We start from the raw sequence: 23,396 nt of genomic DNA, 5'->3' as shown, positions 1-23,396 counted from the left end.
CTGAAGTTCAGAAACATGCTGTGATAAAGAAGATGTGGTCTATATATACAATGGAATATTACTCAGCCATTAGAAATGACAAATACCCACCATTTACTTCAAGGTGGATAGAACTGGAGGGTATTATGCTGTGTGAAATAAGTCAGTCAAAAAAGAACAAACATTATATGGCTTCATTCATACAGGGAATATAAAAAATAGTGAAAGGGATTAAAGGGGAAAAGAGAGAAAATGAGTGGGAAATATCAGAAAGGGAGACAGAACATGAAAGACTCCTAACTCTGGGAAACGAACAAGGGATGGTGGAAGGGGAGGTGAGTGGGGGGATGGGGTGACTGGGCACTGAGGGGGGTACTTGACAGGATGAGCACTGAGTGTTACACTATATGTTGGCAAATCGAACTCCAATAAAAAAATTAAAAGAAGAAAAGAAACATGCTGTGAGTCAGAGCTAATAAATGATCACGCCAGGACTCAAGCATATGTGTCCAGACCCCAATTCAGTCTGACTCTTCCCTCATCCCAAATAATTTCTTAGCTCTTAGATGCTTCCCATCACATGAGAAGCATAAAAACATGCATGTGATTATCCACTGAAGAGTAAATATATACATTTCATGACATAGCTCTAATCATTCCATTGGGTCAACCAGTCTTCTCTAGGCCTCAGTAGTATGTGGGCATAAATTCCAAGAGTTACTAACATTTTGTGAGAAACCATGATGTAATAGCTACTATGCTAAGTAAGCCCTTTATATGCACTTCCACCTAATCCAAATTATCAAAAAGGTTAAGTAATTTGCTCAAAGTCACACTGGATTCAGAGAAATGTTTGTCTGGCACCAAAGCACATGTTCTCAATCACAGTGCTATTTACATCATAGCAGAAACCCATGTTTCTCTGGCACTTGCCCCAACTTCTCATACAAAACTCCAGCTTCTCTTAAAGATGCCCCCCAAGTACTTAAGAGTATCCTAAGGAGATGTCTTAAATGTGTCCTCCAAGTAAGTCCTGTCAGTCCTTCTGGAAACTCTTTAGTGACATCTACTTTATTCTCCTACTCCAAACCCCACAATCTAGAAATATTTGGCTGTAATCGGGATCCCTGGGTGGCGCAGCGGTTTAGCGCCTGCCTTTGGCCCAGGGCGCGATCCTGGAGACCCGGGATCGAATCCCACGTCGGGCTCCCTGTGTATGGAGCCTGCTTCTCCCTCTGCCTGTGTCTCTGCCTCTCTCTCTCTCTGTGTGTGACTATCATAAAATAAAAAAAATAAAAAAAAATATTTGGCTGTAATCACTTCTGTGGTAGGTTTACAAATAAAAATTAGAAGAAAGAAGTGTCCTGAACATACCACCACGACCACCATAGTTCTTTTGTACATTGTTTTATTTGGAGGTTGAAGTTCTCAGATAGTTGTGGGAAGGAGGCATCCAGCAATTATTTCACTTCCCTGGGTCTCACATTTCTCAACTGCCAAATGAAGATGATGCCACCTCCTCATGGGATTGTGTTCTGCCTTGAATAGCATAAGGTATGTAAAGCACCTAATGTAATGCCTGGCACCTGTAGAAGCTAAAACAAAAAGATGGTTTCTTCTCACCGAAATCCCTGTTCTGTACAAAAACATGGCTCCTTGCCTTATTAGCAGCCAATCAGTTAACAAACTAGTATTACTGAGGGATTCCAGTGTCCAAGCAAGGACTTTTATTGGATAATGGGTGAATTACATAAAAGGACCAGGCATCACTCATACAGCATTTTTGTTGAAAAACAGTGTGAATCAGGCAGACCTAAATGAAAATCCTGACTGTTAAAAATAAATAAATAATTTTTTTAAAAAAGTTAAAATAAATGTTCTCAATCTCTGGTTCTGATCAAAAAGAAAGAAAGAAAAACAGTGTGATCAGATCCACGTATCATTATTTCTGCGGAGGGTCTAAGACTTGGACATAATGTTGTTTTGCCAAAGTTTTCTCTGCGATGGTGTTTGTCATAAAGGAGGCACCACATCCCATGCGTATACTAGACAGCCCTGGCACATTTCTAAGTAGATATACACAGAGTCCTTTGTCAGCTGCCTGGAAATGCAGCAGAGCTTCTGTAACCTTGGTTGTAGAGAGTGTGCAAAATGTTTAAAAATAAAAATAAACGGAGAGCCCCAACCACCTATCCTGAGAACTTCCCAAGGGAGCCTGGCCGTTGGTGGTCAGCCAGGGCCTCAGCCCTGACATTGCAGGGGTGCCCTCAATGGAAGGCGATGGCTGTATATGTTCTCATTCATTTGGGGAATATAAATAATAGTGAAAGGGAATATGAGGGAAGGGAGGAGAAATGTGTGGGAAATATCAGAAAGGGAGACAGAACATAAAGACTCCTAACTCTGGGAAACGAACTAGGGGTGGTGGAAGGGGAGGAGGGCAGGGGGTGGGGGTGAATGGGTGACAGGCACTGAGGGGGGCACTTGAGGGGATGAGCACTGGGTGTTATTCTGTATGTTGGTAAATTGAACACCAATAAAAAATAAATTTATTATAAAAAAAAGGAAGGCGATGGCTGGGCCTCAGGGGGAGAGAGCTCACACTCGTGTGCTGCATAGCAGCCGACTTTCGGGGCTATGTGCTCAGTTGGTCTCAGGGCATAATTCCCTAGTTTCCTTTCAGTCAAGCTCAAATTGAGAAAGAAAAGACCTTTCCCACTTCCTGCTCTCTTCAGTCCTCATGAACAAGGCCACAGAACTCAAAATGTTCTTTTCTATTGTGAGAGGTATTGAGCCTGTAGTAACATTCTGCAAGTGAATTACTACTCAGTGAACTTTCAGGTGAATCACTGTAGCTCTCACAAAGGCTAAGTATTTTTTTTTAAAAGAAACTAAAGCCCCTTGCATCTAGTTTGTCACCTGAATATTTTTTCTCTTATTTCATCTTTCTCTCTCTTTTTTCCTTATCTCTTTTTCATCTTTATGTCTTTATTTTTATTCGTGCGTGTGTGTGTGTGCATGCGCACTCGAGTGATGCCAAATATTTTGATGTGGGACTATGGGACTAATCCTGGGGAACTCCTTAATAACCACAGAGTTTAAAGAGGAAATTCATTAAAACACTAAAGCTGTTTACAACTGTGCATTATTGGTACAGGCAAGGTAGATTAAAAATACACTTTGAAGTGTCCTGGAGGCTTCATCTATAAATCACGTAGTGTCTCACAAGTCAAACACCAAAGAACAGGTGTAGCTAATATGGAATTTAGGATTAAAAAGAAACAAATAACTTTAGTGTTTTCATTTCAAATATGGGAAGGGGACCTTTAATTAAGAAAAAAGAATTCTGTCAAATGCAACAGGGTGAGAGTGGCGGAGTCTTGACCGTCCCCTCCCATCCCTCATTCCTAGATTGTTCTCCAGCAGTCTGTCTGTTTTTGTGATTTTATGAAGTGAGTGCTGAATCCAGTCCCACAGCCAACATCATCCCTGTTCTTTGAAGACCCTCCGGGTTCTGAAGGTGTGTCATTTGCTTCCTCAGGCTGTCAGTGGAGCCACGGGGCCAAGTCATATCTGCTCACAGCTGCTAGCATTTGCATCCCTGGGCACTGAGATCTGAAACTCGACCCTGGCAAGAGCCAGCCCTACCCCCTTGGAGGAAACGGCTGAACAGCCTGAGCTACAGCAGATGAAAACTTCCTTCCTCTTCATCCAGCCGCAGCACCCCCCCCTCCCCACCCCTGCACCCGCCAGAGCTCTCCCCTCCCGGTTTCCAGAGGCCCAGGCCTGGACAGCAGCCCCAGGGGGCCTGGAGGAGGGACACATTTTCCCAAGTCCCAGCACTGGCTTCCTGGCAGGCCAGGCGCACACAGGGCTTGGTTGCTCCTCCCTCTCGCCTGCTGCAGAAGGGGGGCCCTGGGGCAGAGGAACCCGCTGCTTTCCGTTGCGCCACTCTGAAGGAGGAGAGAGAGGATAAACCCCAGGATCTGGATGTAAGGAGGGGTGGCGTTTACAGAGCCCCACATCACAGGCTTTCCCTGGCCCCTGCCTCCAAGAAATTTGGACGACTACTGCCCCTGTCATGCAGACTTCGTAGCCCAGCTCCCATAATGAGCCAGGAAAGCAGCAAACCCTCCATGGGCTGGGAGCACCGACCCCAGGACCTGTGGAGCATGGACCCTCGGTCTTGGGATCCCTTGAGATGTTCAGTTCCACAGGCCAGCCTGGCTCACACTACTGACAAGGGCAAAAGTGCTGTGCTGAGGAGAGGTGTTGCCACCTGCCAGGTTCTCCCGAAGAGCTGTGAAGAGGGCCCCTGCAGCACAGTGCAAGCCAGGAGAGCCAGGCTCTACATGTACTGTCCGCCCATTCAGACTTGCCGGAGCTCCCCGGCCCCGCCTGCCCCTCTGCCTCTCAAGGTAAGAGAGTGTGTGTGGCTGAAGCCACAGACCCCAGCTGTTCCCCCGGAAGAGGAATAGAGAGTGGGGTAGATGTGCCCACAAGGGTTCCCAGCTCTGAACACTTAGGTGTCCCCTCCACTGTGGATGGGGTGCACCTCAACAGCAGAGGTACTCACCAGCCACGGTCCCCTGGGCCCTGGATCTTTCCTCCGTGCTCTGCCACCTTCCCAGCCATTAGCCACATTTTGTTTGGACAGAGAATGAATAACTATTTCCCAAGATCTCTGCCAAAGACAGGAGGAGAAAAGTCCGGCAGAACAGGACCAGAGCAAGAACAAAAGAGGTGTACAGACCTTTACTGAGCCCTATGCATAATCCAGCCATCATACCAGATGTTTTCTTATATCCTATTTATCCTCATAACCACCCTGAAAAATAGAGGCCCATATCCCCAATTCCAGATGGGGGAACTGAGATGTGGCTAGGCAAAAAATCCTCTTCCTTCCAAAAAGAAAAGAGCAGAAGCAAAGTGTGTTCTCCAGAGTGAGCTCTGGGGACTTTGGGGAGGCTTCATTGAATTTTGTGGAGGCTTTCAGAACTTGGGACTCAGCCACATCTTTACATTCTTGACCTCCTATGGCCCACATCTACTTCCCATCACCCTTTCTTGCCTCAAGAGGATCTATAGCCTCCCAGCTTCCATTTTCCAGCAGAAAGGGAAAGGATGGGTATATCTGTTTGATCTTCAGGGTCTCTTCCAGCTCTTACAGGCTTTATCTCCTCCAATCACGGCCATGCTGACTCTTTGCTATTAGCTTCTTATTCTCTGCATCTCTGACTCCACCTCCTCATCATGCTGATCTCTGCATCTCTGACTCCACCCAGTTCAAGTATATGGCTGCTAAAGTGGGTGGACAAAATAAAAAATTATGCTTTTATTTTCCCTTTCTTCACAGCATGGACAATTTGCTATACTTTGCACATATATAAGTGACAGCAATGAGGGTGAGGAAGACTATGTTTTGGAGTTGCTGGGATGAGATAGAAGAGTAAGGACTCTTATTGGGGTATGTGGAAGGTTGACATGGAGAAGATTCTCAGGGACCTCACAGGAGAAATGGATGAAAATCACATGGAAAATGGGTCTTCCATGGTCTTGGAAGTGATGTGGCTTTATCTAGATTCTGTGGCTCTCTCCTGAATGCTTCTATACATCATCCTTCCTTTCCCTTTCCGTTTGTAATAGGGAGCTTGTACAGTCACAGTTAAGAGTGGGGGAGAAAGGGTAAGCCCAAGTTCTACTCAGAGGGGAACTCTTGGAAAAAGAGAGATGCTAGCTAGCATGCTTCCTTAAGAAATAGTTTACATTCCTTCCTAGTTTTTGTATCCCTCATTTCCTACAGGGATTTAGAAGGAATGACATACCCACGCATTAGAGCCCTCTCTCTGTATGTGGGGTCACACAGTAGTTTATGTACTTTAAGGCTGGTCTGATAACTTGAAAACTCTATTTTCTTACCCTCCCCTCAGAACGGTTGCCATTTCTCTAGGGAGAGGCACCTTGGGAGTTGGTCCAAGTGGTAGATTTCTTACTTGCCTGCCTCACTGTAGCCACTTTTGCTAATGGGCTTCCAGATAAATGCACTATATAAAGTAGGGATTGCAAGGTTCCAGACTAAAAACTTAGATTTGTGTACAAAAGTGTTGGGCCAGGGAAAGAGACTCTCAGTATTCCTGTCTTAAGGGAGAGAAGAAGAGCTAATTAGAGGACTTCTGAGGAGGACCAGGGAATACATGGTCCCTATAGGGTGGGACACAAGGTGGTTAAGAAGCAGGGCTAAAAAAATTAACCTTGGGTTTTCTGGTTAGACGTTATGATTCCTCCACCACAAGAAGGCAAGTTGGGAAATTAGCACCCTCAGACCACAAGTCCTTTAAATGCCCTATGGCAGTTATCAACCAGGTGACCTCTGCCCGGTCTTTTGTGTTAGAGAAGGAGAAATTAACAGACAGAGATTTTCCATCTGCTCAGTCCTGATCAGACTAAGTTGTCTAGATTTAATAGATTAGTGTATGAGAATTCCCCAGTCTTCTCAGAGTTTGGAATTTAGCTATATAAGTCACAGCAAAGTGGCAGAAAGGTGATTAAAAACATCTTAAAAAAAAAAAATCTTCTTGTCACCTGTAAGTGGAAAACCCTTGATTACCCATCATGGGAAATTTCATTTGATGTACTCAAGAAAAATGTGATAGATTGTATTTGTTAAAGTGAAATGCTGGTTATATGAAAGCAAAGCCTACATATACTACATGTGCATAATAGGATTGATTTTCAAGCAGAAAAATCTGGATCTTAAGTATAAACCCTCTTTTTCACAGTACTCCAGATGGCTAAATTTATTCTCTCACAATTGAAACAAATGTGCTTCAATGTGAAAATTGTTGACTTAATCCTTCCAAGTTATCACAGGGAGTAAGTGCAGCAAATCAAATCAAATAAATTTATTGATTCCTAATTTATAGTAAAAACAATTATAGCACTGTGCAACCAACAGAGGACTTCCAATGCACTATTTCCTCTTATTAAAACCTCAAAACTCTATGAGGATATACATTATTATCATCCCCCTTCATGGATGAGGAGACAAGATGCTTGGGGATGGTCAGTGACTTGCTGGGTCCCATAAACAGGATATGGAAGCTCAGGACAGAACTCTGGTTTTCCACTCAGAGGCCAAAGCTGGCCTTCTCTCAGTATCTTCCGAGAAGGTGAGATTTCCTTGGAAGGCAACCCACTACCTCCTAGGACCTGTGATACTATCTTCCTACTTTCTCTGATGGAAAGGATGGGAGAAAAACCCTCAGGAATATCACATCTAGTGACTAGCCTTGTCTAACAAGGGCTGCTTTCTAGAAGCAATGAAGGCCTGGGTTTGGAGGACTTGGAGTTGCAGCTCTGGACAATGCCAATTGAGGGCTATAACATTCCTGTGGTGAGTCTGTCAATGTGAATCAGAAAATGTTCCATGGTCTGAAGCCAGAGCCAGCCCTAACAATTTGTTGGGCCCCATGTTCTGCTGCCTCTCTGTGGGAATGAGAGGAACTGTCAGTGTGTGGCTTTCAATTTGGGGCAAAAGATACAAAGATAAAGAAAAGAGATATAACACAAGAGAGGGAAATAAACCTTCTCTATAATAATTTTGGGAAATTTCCAATTTTCTTAAAACTAGGTCTCCATATCTTACAAATTTTATATTTTGAAATAACAATGACTTTTGGTATGTAAATGACAGAAAATCTTCCATCAAATACAATTTTTATAAGCCCCCTTCCCAAATTTTCACTTACAGCTTTAAATTTCCTAGAAATTTTACCTTTTTCTATTGGTCTTCTTTATTCTCTTCTTCTGTCATCTCAAAAGCAATCACTTTTTTGAGTTTTTATCACCAGCTTCTAGGAGTGTTCAGGTTTAGAAGACAAGGTGGAGAATGAGCAGGACAGACCTGGAGTCCATGAGGGATTTATGCGGGAGGGAGACAGAGATGGGTAGTTCTTTAAACTAGTGAAGAGAAGTAAGTGTCTACTGCCCTTTAGGAAGGCCTTGTCAAGCAGACCAGAACAAAAATAGTTTTAATTTTCTGTGTCTTGGATCGTTTTGCCTTAAATAAGACCCATGTCTGAAATATAAGTTTGTAAAGTGCATTACATTTTTGTTGGAAAGGTTTATTTAGAGTAAAGGTCTCTGGCACTGAAATTAAAGAGTTGAAAATGAAGTTCTGGTTCAGGCAACTAACTAGCTAAGTGGCCCCTGACAACTCATTGAACAAAGCTAGGTTATCACATTTTCTGAGGTCTGTCCAGTTCTGACACTGTAATCAGTATGACTCTATTAATCCAGAGAGGGAAGGAAACTGTTTAATGAAATAAAAGTTAAAACAATCAGCTTGTCTCTAAAGATCAATGATTTTGTAAAATGACCTCACTGCAAGGAAGATACTTAGTGGGCTTGCCTCTCTCAGGGAGGTCTGGGACTCCAGGAGGCACTAGTGTGGTTATATACATGAATAACACAGTGCCTGGCACTTAACAATTAGCTGAAGGAGTGAATAAATAAAGGAATGAAACTTTGAAAGGCTGATTAGCATTCAGTGAGATCAGAGTCAGTGCCTTTTCTGGGCAATAAAACAAATCCCTACCACGGGATTTTTAGGGCTAGAATTCCCAGCCGTCTATCCCCAAATGATTGATACTTCCTTTTTTGACCAGATTCCAGGTGAATTAAATTCCCCTCTGGTGTTGAATACTGACCCCCCCTCCCAGGTATGTATTGTAAATACATACATTTGTAAACGACCCCCTGGAAAAGATAATTTATCTTATCTAGGGTAAACACTTACCCAAATCTGTTGGACTTTTCTGGGCTGTCATAAGTTTAGAAACTGTTCTGCACATAAAATGGTATTCTAGATAATCCTTTACATTAATCCTTCTTGGTGAGCATTTTAGAATTTTAAAAAAGAAATTAGAACAAAGAGCTTGCACAAATGCCTATATAGTAATTTTAACAACAGTATAGATAAATGTGCAATGGTGTCCCTTTTAAAAAATTTTGGTACTTAGGAGACGGTGTTGATTGGATTGAAAAGCTTATCCTTAGTCTATTTTACACTGCATTGGTTTTGACATAGATGTCTTGATTTATTACTTGAATAAATGAAGTCTGAGATAGCACAATGGGTTTCAATTCTTTTTTATCTTGTGATTTGCCTTGGTGTTCCCATGGCAACATTTTCTTGCTCTTTTTCTCTCCTTACCCTTTCCTTTCACATTCAAATACACAAGTCCTGTGGATCATTGTACAAGTCCTACCGTCATAGAACTACATGCACTGCAGTATCTTGATTGGTAGGAGAGAGGAGAGAACACATGGGCGGGCCACTTTATGGTTGGGTGCCCCTGTGACATACAGAAAAGCAATTGGAATGGGAGCTGGGACTCTAATTCAAGTTAGCTAAGTAAGGACAAGTCTCTTCATTCTGGGTCTTAACTCCTTATCTGTAATGTGAAAAGATCAGACTGCCTTCTTCCTATCTAGTTCTATGATTCTAAGTTCTTGCCAAGCCATTTGTGTCTACTCTAAAATTCAACCAAAACTACAGCTTTTGATGACAAATTTCTAAAAGACCATCATATTTAGAAGTTACTGTGAGTTGGAAAACTCCTTTATTAGTAAAATTAGATGCCTCTCCACTATCCAGAGGGTAAACAAGAACTACTTGTTTTTAAAAATACTTATTTATTTTTAGAGAGAGAGTGCAAGCAAGGGGAGGGGCAAAGGGAGGGGGAGAGAGAGAGAGAATCACAAGCAGACCCCCTGCTGATCACAGAGCCTGATGGCAGGCTCCATCTCTAGACCCTGAGATCATGAACTGAGCTGAAACCAAGACTTGGATGCTCAACCAACTGAGCCACCCAGGCGCCCCAGAACTAAATACATCTTAAGGGGCAGCCCGGGTGGCTCAGTGGTTTAGCGCCGCCTTCAGCCCAGGGCCTGATCCTGGAGACCTGGGATCGAGTCCTACATCAGGCTCCCTGCACAGAGCCTGCTTTTCCTTCTCCCTGTGTCTCTGCCTCTTTCTGCCTCTCGTTCTGTGTCTCTCATGAATGAATAAATAAAATCTTTAAAAATAAATAAATACACATTAAAACACTTTATACCAAGTGTTAATTGTTTTTATAAAATATTAGTAGCATTAGACGAGTATTAGTTTGGCCCAAGACATTTGGACAAAGAGAATAAAATTGAATGTTTTTTATAACTATACCTAGGAGTTTTGTCTTGTTATTTTCTTATATTAAAAAGGAAATAAATGCTGAAAGGAGTTGTTCAGTGTTTTTAAAATCTCTTTAATCACTTATTCAGCAAAAGGAGCATTTGAAAATCAATTCCAATCAGAAATTAAGACCTAGAGTGATGAAGAGACTTGTCCTCACTTAGCTACTTTGAATTAGTTCCAACAGATTGCCTCAGTTTAACTTTGAAGGTTTGTGTCCTTGAACAAAAGTGTTCTATTTATAGATTTAGTTAGGGTTCTTGGTTGTGTATGATAGAAATAATCAAGGATTCTATCCCAAATGCAGGGGACTCATTGGATGAAGGACACATGTCTAAGAGTGGGATCTCATAAAACCCTAAGGCAGAAAAGTAAATGGGTCTCAAGACCAGCTGGAGTGAAGGCTCCAGACCTTTCAGGACTCTCTATCTCGTTTTTCTGTTGGTCTCTGCTCTTCTCTGAATTATTTTTGATTTCTGCACATCTGCTTCCTCTATTCCCTCTTCCAAAGGAGGAAATATGGTCACCCACAATTCCCAGGTTTACAGCTCCTCTCTAGAGACAATGCAGACTATGACTGGAACCCTTTAGACCTGCTTCCCAATCTCCTGGGAAGAGGCTCCTTGGTCCAGTGTGGGTTGGGTGTCCCCCCGGTTTACTATGATGAGGGTGGGGGCAGGTGCAGCTCACAGGGTGCTACTGGGTCTGTGAAAGCCCAAAGATGGTGATAAATATGTATATCTTAAGAAGAGACAGTTTCTAGAAACTAATGGGACATGGAGAGGTGGGCAACAAATTTGGACAACCAAGCCAATAAATGACCAAAAACACTTTCAGGTAGTTTTCGACTAAAATTTATAACATGATTGCTTTGTATAAATGTCCTATCTGAGCCTTCTCAAATTTTAGAGAATCCATTTTTATATGCTTTCGGGGAGATTTTTAAAAAGAGCATGCCTGGGAGCACCAGGGTGGCTCAGTGGTTGAGTGTCTGCCTTCAGCTCAGGTCGTGATCCCGGGGTCCTGGGATCCAGTACCACCTGGGGTTTCCTGCAGGAAGCCTCCTTCTCACTCTCCCTATGTCTCTAGTTTCTCTCTCTGTATCTCATGAATAAATAAATAAATAAATAAAATCTTTTTTTAAAAAAAGAGCATGCCTGAACTAAGCAAAATGTTAGGATTAAACTATTGCCTTATGGTTTATGAATAGATTTGCTTCTAGAATCCGTACTAGTTATGACATTGTAAATATTCTCTTGCAAATATGTTTCTTCGTCATAGGTTTTTCAGAGACTATAGGATGCTATAAGATTTACAAGAAATTGAAGTCCTTAGTGAAAGTGGAGTTTATAGACTACCATCTCAGATTCTACATGTGATCTCTTGCACTTTACAGCAACTCACTGGGACTCCTGACCCACTATTCAAAAATTAAGAATAACAAAAATTGTATGGGTAAGCCATATTCCTTGAGCCACATTATATTGATTCCTTGAATTGAACCATGTCAACAACAACAAAAAAAAAAGATGGGCAAAAGAAGGAAGATGGTCCCATATAGTTCACATTGTTAGGCTATTGCAGGGCTGCATTTTTAGGAGGTTTACTTTCCCTCATTTTGAAGTAATCAGCAGCTGCAATGCTTTTTTGGCTGGCCTTTGTGTTGTACATATTTCCTGTGATTATATTTAGTCAACTTTAACTTTTTGGAATTTAACTTTCAATTTTCAGAATGTGTGATTTTGTATTAACCTTTTAATTACCAGGTCCAGCAGATTATGAGCAAAAAGCTTCAGGGCATTATTCAATCACTTACAATGTTTTATCATTTAAAGATCCCACTTTACCAGCAAGGAGCATGGTGACTCTTTATTGAATTCTTAAAGTGATTGTATGATGAAGGAACAATTAAAATGTCATACCATTTATCCCCTGCCATAAGCAAAAAGTTCTCAAGAGAGTTTGTTATATATACTTGATCTTTTTCCATAAAGGATTTCAAGTGTACTACAACTATAGCACAAATAATAAATAAAAATAATGTTGGGCAGCCCTAGTGGCTCAGTAGTTTAGCGCCGCCTTCAGCCCTGGGTGGGATCCTAGGGACCAAGGATGGAGTCCCGCGTTGGGCTCCCTGTGTGGAGCCTGCTTCTCCCTCTGCCTGTGTCTCTGCCTCTCCCTCTATGTCTCTTATGAATAAATAAATTTTTAAAAATGTTAAAGGTAAATAGTAATAAAAAATCAGGTCTAGGAAAATATAAATAAGGATCAAGATGAAAAAGAGATCAAGTCAAAATCAGGAAAAGAACAACAATAACAACATAAGTACCATAAAAGCTTACAGAGTGGTGTTTTTGAGAGATTTGGATTTGCGTTTCTAGGTACCCATGCTGTAAGGGACATGGTTAACTACCTAGTTCCCATTGTGAGAAGGGGAGGAGGGAAGGAATGGAGAAGGGGAGGAGGAGGGAAGGAAAGGAGAAAGGGGAGAAGGAGGGAAGGAAGAAGAGAAGGAGGAAGGAGGGAAAGAAGGAGAGAAGGAAGGAAGGGGGAAGGAAGGAAGGAAGGAAGGAAGGGGGAAGGAAGGAAGGAAGGAGGGAGGGAAGGAAAGGAGAAGGGGGAGAAGGAGGGAAGGAGGGAGAGAAGGAGAAAGGAGGGAAAGGAGAGAAGGAAGGGGGAAGGAAGGAAGGAAGGAGGGAAGAGAGAAGGAAGGAAAGAGGGAAGGAGGGAAGAAAGGAGAGAAGGAGGGAAGAAGGGAAGGAAGGAAGAGGGAAGGAGGGAGGGGAGGAAAGAGGAAAGGAGGAAGGAAGGAAGGAAAGAGGGAAGAAAAGAAGGAGAGAAAGGAGTTTCTTTAACATGTTCCACAGAAATAATTCAGAAAACCAACTTTTGCTTCCCCTTTAAAATAGCAATAAAACAATAACATTTTGGATAAAATCTTTTCTAAGGAGCACTTGATATTTACTATTTCCTTGTTTCTTAAGATGTATATACAACATAATTTAATTTTCTTGATAATTTAAGTAATTTCTATAATAACAGTATCATTCATTAGCAACTTTACATCTATAAGACTATTTGCTTTGTATGTAATGCCCCCAAATACTCTGCTCTCTGAGTTCTTGTTGATTTTTAGTGATTTTTCTGTTTCTTCCATGCTGGCCTATTTCTCATTACTGCTATTAGTGTGCCTACATCCAGCATCCACCACATGCCAGGAAACTAGATAACAAATTTGTTTAAATTGTAAAACAAGTTTGTTAATTATGTAAAGTAAAAGTAAAAAACCTCTATGTGAGGGGTTGAGTGGCTCATTTAGCAGACAACCTCATGAATTTTAATATGGATGTTTCTTTTGGTTTTGTGTGTTCAGACCTGATACTTTTGTCATGACTATGGTCACAATGTGGATGAATAGTTGCTAAAGAAACAACTTCTGTATTCATCCATTCAGTAAATATTTTTTTCTCTCCAGATCTATGGCAGGCACTGTTCTAGGCACTAGGAATCAGCAGAGAATAGAACAACCACAGTTGTTGCTCATATATCCTGTTAAGAGCAGGAAATGAAACAAGGAAATAAGACCTGAACATCAACGTCAGATTGAGACAAGTGCTTGGGAGAAAATAAAACAGAAGGCAATGGTAAGGTGAAGAGTGTTAGAATGAATCATTTGATTTGTGTGGTAAAAGTTGGCCTAACACAGAAGGTGACTTTTGAATTAAGACTTAAATGAGCAGCAGGAGCAGGCCAGCAGAGGATTGGAAAGAGGAAGGCTCAAGGCAGGGTTAACACAGGAGTCCCGCATACCTGCAGGATCACGAGTGACCATGGTTTCCAGAAAAGTCAAAGCCATAGAAAAAGGAAGATCATGGAGAGCTTCATAGACTCAGGTAAGAAGTTTGAATTTTATTCTAAGGACAATGGGAAGCTTTTGGAGAGTCTTAAACAGGAGAGCAACACAGATTATAGGACTTAATATTCCTGACTCCCACTTCCTAATCTTACTGAAAAATCCTTGAGGCACACCATTTAACTCCCTCTGGATGATAGGGAGCTCTAATTTTGTCCTCAAAGTCCTTTAGTTCTGAACCAAAGAGCTATGATGAATCCATGAAGCATTAAGACAGGCTAAGGGGAAGGATACTCCAGTTACTCAAGTATTTGACATTTCCCTGGATGAAACTGCATTCTGGTGATAGACAATCTAGCAGGTCCTTTCAATATTTGTGACTTTGAAAAGTTTGATTTTGTTTAGGATAACAATGTTTAGGATTTAAATTTTTAAAAGTTTCTTTTTTATTATAAAATGTTTATTGTTTATTGTTTATTATTGTTTATTATAAATGCACATAACAGGTGCGCCATAAATATAGCCTCTAGATTGCCCATGGCATAGTCACTCTAAGTGACCTCCTCTTTTACTAATCCCTTCACTTCCTTCCTCATGTCCTCTAGTTTCTCCACCTCAAGTTTGTACGGCATTAAACTATGAGGCTTCCAGGCTGATGACTGGTCAAGCAAGGGGTAGTTGGCATTGTTGGAGTCAATCCAAAATAGAATAAAATTTCACACTATCTTTGGGGTCATACATTTAGCATAGTGGTATATTTATAAAAATATATTTCTCTGTGGCTTAGACCAATGTTTAAGGAGTTCTGGGGTGGGCAGTGACCAAGGAATTACAGTAATATTTCTGTTTGGCTCAGCCTGTTGACCTGGTTTTCTCAATGTACTTTGTGAATAATCTCTGTGAATAATGTCCTCTCAATAGTGATAACTGTTCTCCTAAAGAAATAGCTTTACTCCATGCTTTGAACAACCTATGAAATAAGTATTTTTACCATAAATAATCATTCCTACTTTTCATGCCATCTGAGAAAGCTAATGGCAAAATTCTTCCCATATTCATCCTCAATCTGTTTTAGTAAGTGAACTTTCTCTTACAGTTCTCTGCAAACTGCTCTTCCACCTTTCTGTGCAGTTTTGTGAACTATCTATGGCTGACTGCCTTCTGGGCATTTAGTGGGTTATCTTGTTGTTGGGAGCCTCTGAAGCCCTTTGGGGGAAAAAAGCATTAGAAAAATCCAACTAGAAAGAATCATACTGTTGACTACTGTAAGTTACTTTAGGCATTGTTAAAAGAATTTTTTAAATCTCTTTTTTTTTAGTTTTCAAAATAAAAATGTTTCTGTAGGCCCTTTGGGCAGACATAAAACAGGTGGGACATTCTTTCCCTGCCTTTTATAAGCTTGAAGGTTGAGACAAACAAACATATATGCTAAGAGGCATTCTTAGACATAGATAAGAGACATCAGCAGAATAAGGACAAAGGCTTGCTACTTTGTGAAATAATCAATGTAGGCCTGCACTCTGGTGATGGCCAAATAAGAAGGTTGTTGTGCAAGTTACTACCTGCTCATCATGATTTGAGGAGAAAAGTCACCACTTCTGTTCCATTTAGTCAGGGGAAGATTTATATTTGGGATTAGCTTCAGGAGCTTTCTGAGTGAAGGAAGGAAAAGTATGGCTCATAGAATGTAAGGAGGATTTACTATGGACTTTCTCCTGAGTTCATGTGTAAATTTTCTTATTCATTAATAAGGAACATAACAACTAGTACAGTTATACACACATAGAGTGAATGTTTTCCTAACTAAAAACTAAGATTTCTGGGTTGTGAGTTTATACCTTTTATTCAAAATATAAAAAACAAATTTAGAATAATAGACTGCATTTACTGAATAAAAAATATCACAAAAAGTAGCACATATTTCAGCATAAAAACATGCATCATGTAATCCAACATTGGAGAATTTGAAGTCATGACCAGAAAATCTGGACGTAGACTGCCATGTTTGTGCAGTAGAGAGAGGTAGCACCCCCCCACCCATGGAAAAGATTTCTCCTCACCTTATAAGATTTCCCTTCCCAGGTGGCAGGCAGTGATGGCAACTGATTAAGGTCACTTCGCAAGGTGTTGCTAAGAGACAGCAGACACACAGGGATGGGTCTTGTAAGCTTGATCAAAGCCAGTGAATCTGAAGCTGTTTCCTGGCCAGAGTGCACAGGGGGACAGGGAGGGGAGGTCGGGCTTGGGATGCTTCTTTGAATGTGGCTCCTTGTACAAGGCCCACAATCCTGCCTGTAGCACGTGAAGGATTCTGTCATTTGGACAGCAAATCAAAGCAGGTGATCTGGGATGGGAATGAGCAGAATATGGCCTCTGAACAAAAATGAAGTTTAGAACTTTGTGACACCATAACAATATGTCAGTTCACAGAAGTCATGTATACATTGTCTCTTCTACATCTTTCTTTCCAGACAAAATGATTTTGGAGACCTCTTAGGCCTTTTAATCATGAAGACAGGCCAATGAATTTGTAGTTTTAATATCCCTCCCTTTAGACTTGCCTAGCCTATGCTACAGGTACAACCTGTTGCCTTATGAAAAAATTGGTTCTTACTCTGTTAAGAGCAAGAAAAAGAAGAAACTAGTCATTCATGAATTATGACTATAGTGGGTCTCAAAAGCCATCACCATGTTCAAAGAAAGAACTATTTTATTATTTTTAATAAAAATCACACTAAAATCTCGCTCCTTACTCCCATCTTCCTGGACTAGCAATAAATTCAGTCTCAGATATTTTCAGGGTTCCCTGTCCACTAAAATTGGGTCAAGGGTCCTGAAACTTCCATGGTACAAAAGCATTCATGAATTCTTGCTTTTACTTGTCCCTTCAGGACATAGTCTGCATAGCACCATGGTGGAGAGTACAGACCCTGGAGCCAGATTCTGGGTATGAGTCTCCGCTCTGCCTGCACCTTCCTAGCTGGGTAGCCTTGGGTAACTTATTTAAATCAGTACTTCAGTTTCCTCATCTATAAAATGGAGGTGAGGTGAGTTCTTACCAGATAGAAAATAAGAATTAAGTTCCAGTTTGTAAGGCACATAGACCCATGCCTGGCACAGGGAATGCAGATACTGGGGACCTCCTCCAACTTTGATCATCAGTTCTCCATCTACTACAACCTTTGCCAAAGGTTGTCATTCTAGGCTGTGTGCTTTCAGGTCTGGCAGCTCCATTGCTTCTCTGACCCAGAGCCTGGGGTCTGGACTCTGTGCTTCTGGAAGAGTAATACATAGGAAGGAGACAACTCAGGAGTAGGGGAGTGGAGGTAAATGTCTCTCTAGCTGTAGGCCTGAATAATGATTCCTTTTCTTACCCCCTTCCATCTCCAAATGGTAAAGACTCTCTTTGTTGAATCATAACTTCTGTGTTATGTGCACCTAATATGTGAGTTCTCTATTGAGTCATCATCTCTTGCAGTCCAAAACTGATGGACCTGGGAGGAAAGGAAACGCATTGAAGCTTAGAAACCTTCAGAAAACAAAAGAGAGCTCTCTGTAGTTGGAAACGTGAAGTGATTTGCCTCTGAGCCCTAAAACAAGGTTAGGAAGAGTGAGGCAGAAATATGAAAGCCTGTAAAATCCCGGCTAAGTGCAAGTCATTTCATAAACATACCCACCCTTCCTTTAATTTCTGCCTTCTCCTGTTTAAAACTTCCCGGAGAGCGCTGCCTCTGAGCAGCCCCCTGAGATTAATCAGAATTTTCATTGTACCCTTTGTCAGGCTCAGGTCAACACCTTCCTCTCCCAGACACTTGTTTTAGCATCTTTAGTGTCTTCTGACAGAAGGGAAATGTCTTGAGAGACACTGTGACTTGACATGATAAACCTCCCTAAGACACAGCAAAGGGCTCTGCTTAGAGGGAAGGGCACTGAAAAAAAATCAAGAGAAAATTCACAAATCCCTATTAATAAATTATTCTGCCCCTCAAGATGGTTTAGAGAGGTTTTTAATTATTAGACCACATTCTAAAAATAACTCAGGCTGGGTCTGCCTCGCCTAAGAGGAAATAGTTAAAGAAAATTTAGATTTTACAAAAATTTATTGATAGATAAACTATGCTGGTTCTTTGGATTCAATATCCTGGATTCAAGATTCAAGTTACTTGGTTAGTTCCAGTGTCTTTTTTTTTTCTTTTTAATTTTTGGGAGATAAAACCAACCTTGATTTACACTTTGGATCCTGTTCAGATGCATCTTAAGTAGGATAGCAAAGCAGGGAAAAGCACAGACCCTGGAACCAATGTTCAAATTCCAACACAAACGTGTTAATTATGTGACATTTGGCAAACATTACCTGTAGTTTCTTCAGTAAAGCAGGGAGAGCTTCACCCCAGCTTCCAGCAGCTGTTGCAGCCCCCTCCCTGGGTACCCTACAAGGCAGCTTGGCTGACAGAGCATGGGCTCTGCAGTCTCAATTCTGCTGGTTATGGTGGGACTTGAAATAGGAACTCTAGAACTGATGCAAAGACGAGTGAGAAAAGCTGCACATAGGTCTTCAATAAATATTATTGAAGACTTCAACAAGTCTTGCTCAGGACAATAATGTGCCCAAAGTGCGCAATGATGTGCAAAGTGGAGTGCACAAGAACATCTATTTGGTACAGAAAGAAAAAGATAGACTCCTTTTTATATTTTTACATCTGGTCTTTTAAAATTTTTATTTAGTGTTATAAAATTTATGTGATATATCAATATGATAGTATTCATTGCAATGACTGGGTTCGGGGAAAAGACTTAAACATTACTAGGTATAAGACACTAAAAAGTTATATTAAAAACAAATACTACTTACGTGACAATTTTGTTGAGGTCTTATGCTTCGTGTAGCATCATGATACATCTGAAATAGGGCGGGAGTGCCCAGGACTATGATCTGCTTCTGCTCCAAATTCCAGTGTGTGGAGCGTTTCCCCACACCACCAACCAATTCTATAGCATCTGGGTGCCCTATGATTCGACTCAGTTCTGATGGTATCAACATGGAGACAGCGTCAGATCCCACAGGTTCAGTGTTTAATACCAAACCAGATTGCCACCTTTGCTTCTGAACTATTGCTTCTAGATTGGAGCTTTCCATGACTACTCCTTGAGTTCAATTAATTTGCTAGAGCAGCTCACAGAACTCAGAGAAACAGTTTAGTTACTAGACCACAATTTATTATAAAACGATGTAACTGAGGAACAGCCAGATGGAAGAGACTATAGGGTGAGGTAGGGGAAAGGGAGATAGAGCTTCCATCCTCTCACTGGGCAGGTATGCCACTCTCCAAATCTCCAGTGTTTGCTCACCTAAAAGTTTCCTGAGTCCCACCTTTTCTGGTTTTATGGGATCTGAATTGCACAGGTATGATTAATACTAACCATTGGTAATTGAACTCGATCTCCTGTCCTTCTCCTCTCCAGAGTGGTGTGGGAAGGAGGAACTGGACTGCAGTGCTCCAATTCTAATCACAGGTTAGTTCCTTAGGGACCAGCTCTCACCCACAGAGGGCTTTCCAAAAGTTACTTCGCTGACATAACAAAATGTATCTTCACGGCCCTCATCACTTAGGAAATTTCAAGGGTTTCAGGAGCTCTCAGCCAGGAATGAGACAAAGACTAAATACATATGTCTTATTATAAATCATAATATCACATACAGGCAATAGGCTGTTTTGTGATACTCCTACCCAGAGGGAATCTCTTCTAGTCCTGAATTCCCTACCACCTAAAAATAGGATCTTACCTTATCTTATAGGTTGAGATTTGGAGTAGGGTTGCTAGATTTAGCAAATAAAAATAGCAATATGTGAGACATACTTTTGCTTTTCAGTATAATTATTTGTTTACCTGAAATTCAAATTTATTGGTGTCCTATATTTTATTTAGCAACACTTGGTTGGAGGTGGACTTGTCAACTTGTCCTTGTTTGAAGTCAACTTGTTGCACTCAGCTAAGTGATCTTTGACAAATTATTTAACTTCTCTGAGCCTCACTTTCTTTGTACCCCTCCATTATTGTGAGCATCCTTTTTATAGAGGATGTCAAGTACTTGCACAGTTCTTGCACGTAGTAAAGTTCTTACTAAATTCTAGATGTAGCAGCCGCCGGGGCAGCACGGAGGAGCCAGACACAAAGAGAGGGGCTGTTTGCGGGGTGGGGTAGGGGGTTCACTATGTCGGATGACGATTCAAGGGCCAGCACCAGCTCCTCCTCACCTTCGTCCTCCAACCAGCAAACCAAGAAAGAAACAAACACCCCCAAGAAGAAGGAGAATGTAAAGTCAGCATGAGCAAAAACTCCAAACTCCTCTCTACCAGAGCCAAGAGTGCTGGTCCCAAGGGCGATAACATCTATGAATGGAGATCAACCATTCTGGGGCCTCCTGGATCCATCTATGAGGGTGGTGTATTCTTCCTTGATATCACTTTTACACCAGAATACCCCTTCAAGCCTCCAAAGGTTACATTTCGGACAAGGATCTCTCACTGTAATATTAACTGTCAAGGAGTTATTTGCTTGGATATATTAAAAGGTAATTGGAGTCCAGCACTAACTATTTTTAGAGTTCTCCTTTCTATCTGCTCCCTTCTTACAGACTGTAATCCTGGTAAGGTTAATAATTCTTTTTCTTTTCTTTTTTCTTCCTTATCTGAAAAATACTTGTTTTGATAAAGTACAAAGCTTTTGAAGAACAAAAAGCAGGGATGCCCGGATGGTGTAGCTGGTTGGGTGTCTGACTCTTGGTTTGGGCTCAGGTCGTGATCTCAAGGTTCTGGGATCAGGCCCTGTGTTGGGCTTAGTGTGGGGTCTGCTTGGGATTTTCTCTCCCTTTGCCCCTCCTGCTCATGCTCTCTCTCAAATGAATAAATCTTTTTTTTTTTTAAAGGACAAAAACTAACCTTTTTTGAAAGAAAGTTTCAATCAGGGATGCCTGGGTGGTTCAGCGGTTGAGCATCTGCCTTTGGCTCAGGGCCTGATCCCTGATTCCCGGATCGAATCCCACATCAGGCTCCTTGCAGGGAGCCTGCTTCTCCTCCCTCTGCCTGTCTCTGCCTCTCTTTCTGTGTCTCTCATGAATAAATAAAATCTTAAAAAAAGTTTTAATCAAGAAAAGTTCAATCTGCTAGTTAAAAAAGGCAGCAACTTCTATGCTATAGGAACAAAGTGTTTTAAAACTAAGACTTAAAAAATTGCCTTAGATTTTTACATTTTTCATATGGTTCCCCTAAACCACCTACTTCTAACTAAATGTTGAGTTTCTTTGCTTAATAGTTAGTGGTTCTCAGACTGATTAGGGGTGAGAGGAGGCTAATTTCCTTTTATTATTAAAGATTTACCATAAGAGATTCTATTTAGGTTTCAACTTAATTGTTGGTTTTGACCTGGCAGCCTGGTTTTTTTCTAGGTAACTCATGTAGAGGTAAATAGTGTTATATTGCAACAGCCCAGAGGACTTGAAGGAACAGTCAGTGTGAACACAGCTGGATGTTCATCATAGCCTTGAACATCCCAGTTTTTATTGAACTTACTTAACACTCCAGTTAAGTGGGTGGTGGTTGTTGGGAGAAAAATAGAATGAATTAAGGAGATGAAGCCACACTAGTGCTAAAGCCTGAGCATTCTTTCCCCCTGCATACAGTTTTAGAAAGAAAAAGTGCCCAGGACAATGGAATGGCATTTCAAAACCGATTTTGATCACAAATACTTTGCATATTTCTTCCCAAGCTGTCAATTTATTGGCTAAAATTTGAAACGTTCCTTTCCTTTCTTCAAAATAATTTACATTTTTTTCCTCCAGCTGACCCTTTGGTGGGAAGTATTGCCACTCAGTATATGACCAACAGAGCAGAATATGACAGAATGGTCAGACAGTGGACCAAGAGATACGCCACATAAATTGGGTTTTCACAATGCTTACATAATTTGTCTGTCACAGAGAGAGCTGCTTATGATTTTGAAGGGGTGGGGGAGGGTGGGAGTTGGTAAAGAGTAGGGTATTTCTTTTTTTTATATAAATTTATTTTTTATTGGTGTTCAATTTGCCAACATATAGAATAACACCCAGTGCTCATCGGGTCAAGTGCCCCCCTCAGTGCCCATCACCCAGTCACCCATCCCCCCGCCCACCTCCCCTTCCACCACCCCTAGTTCGTTTCCCAGAGTTAGGAGTCTTTCATGTTCTGTCTCCCTTTCTGATATTTCCCATGGAGTAGGGTATTTCTATAACAGATATTATTCAGTCTTATTTCCTAAGATTTTGTTGTAACTTAAGGTATCTTGCTACAGTAGACAGAATTGGTAATAGCCACTTTAAAAACTGTTATTAGTTCTGCAATATTAGCTGAAATGTAGTACAGAGAATAGACATTTGGGTTCAGTTGCTTGTAGTCTGTAAATTTAAAATAGCTTAATTTTGTACAGGTTACACACATGGCGATTTATGTAAAGTCCTTGCAAGACTACAATTTTTTTTTGTTCAAAAAAATTGGAATTTCTTTTCCCTTCTTGGGAGGGAACATTGATATTTAACAGTTTTTTTTTTTTTAAGGGAACAGACCCGACTTTATTCTTTTGCATGTGTATATCCAGTTATCTCAACATCACTTGTGGAAATTAGTCTCTCTTTTTTTTCCAATGTAATTATCTTGGAATCCTTGTCAAAAGCTAGCTAACCAACACTCACAGTTGTATTATTTTGATCTATATGTCTGTCCTTCACCAGCACCAGTTTTATGAACACAGGATGTTTTCCCACTTATTTAGGTCTTCTTTAATTTCTTTCAGTGGTATTTTATAAAAGCATACAAGTCTTTCAGCTCTAATTTAAGTTTATTCATAAGCATTTCATTCCTTTGATGCAATTGCAAATGGAATTGTTATCTCAAAATCCTTTTTAGTTGTTCATTATAGTAAATAGTATACTACTGACTATTGTATGTTCACTTTGTATCCAGCAACTTTGCTGAATTTATTTATTTATTTATTTATTTATTTATTTATTTATTATATTTATTGGAGTTCAATTTGCCAAATTATAGCATAACACCCAGTGCTCATCCTGCCAAGTGCCCCCCTCATGCCCATCACCCAGTCACCCCAACCCCCCGCCCACCTCCCCTTCCACTACCCCTTGTTCATTTCTCAGAGTTAGGTGTCTCTCATGTTTTGTCACCCTCACTAATATTTTCACTCATTTTCTCCTTTCCCATCCATTCCCTTTCACTATTTTTTATATTCCCCAAATGAATGAGACCATATAATGTTCGTCCTTTTCCGATTGACTTATTT

General features: G+C 40.9%; 1 protein-coding gene and 1 pseudogene across 5 annotated transcripts in view; both read left to right on the top strand.

Moving 5' to 3' along the window:
• The first annotated feature begins 3,826 nt into the window (after positions 1 to 3,826).
• PSD3 (pleckstrin and Sec7 domain containing 3) overlaps positions 3,827 to 23,396 on the top strand; it is a 577,475-nt gene continuing 557,905 nt past the window's right edge. For 4 of the 5 annotated variants that reach the window (XM_072763297.1, XM_025993716.2, XM_072763298.1 and 1 more), the window contains exon 1: positions 3,827 to 4,397. In XM_072763297.1, coding sequence (XP_072619398.1) covers positions 4,089 to 4,397 — 309 coding nt within the window. In that variant the 5' untranslated portion in view covers positions 3,827 to 4,088. The remainder of the gene's footprint in view (positions 4,398 to 23,396) is intronic. The other variant, XM_072763299.1, reaches the window with a different exon arrangement.
• On the top strand, positions 20,187 to 22,103 carry LOC112916176 (ubiquitin-conjugating enzyme E2 E1-like; annotated as a pseudogene).

This window comes from Vulpes vulpes, chromosome 7 (assembly GCF_048418805.1).
Source record: "Vulpes vulpes isolate BD-2025 chromosome 7, VulVul3, whole genome shotgun sequence".
NCBI classification, from domain to species: domain Eukaryota; kingdom Metazoa; phylum Chordata; class Mammalia; order Carnivora; family Canidae; genus Vulpes; species Vulpes vulpes.
The sequence above is the reverse complement of the archived record's forward strand: the minus strand, read 5'-3'. Positions and strand labels throughout refer to the sequence as shown.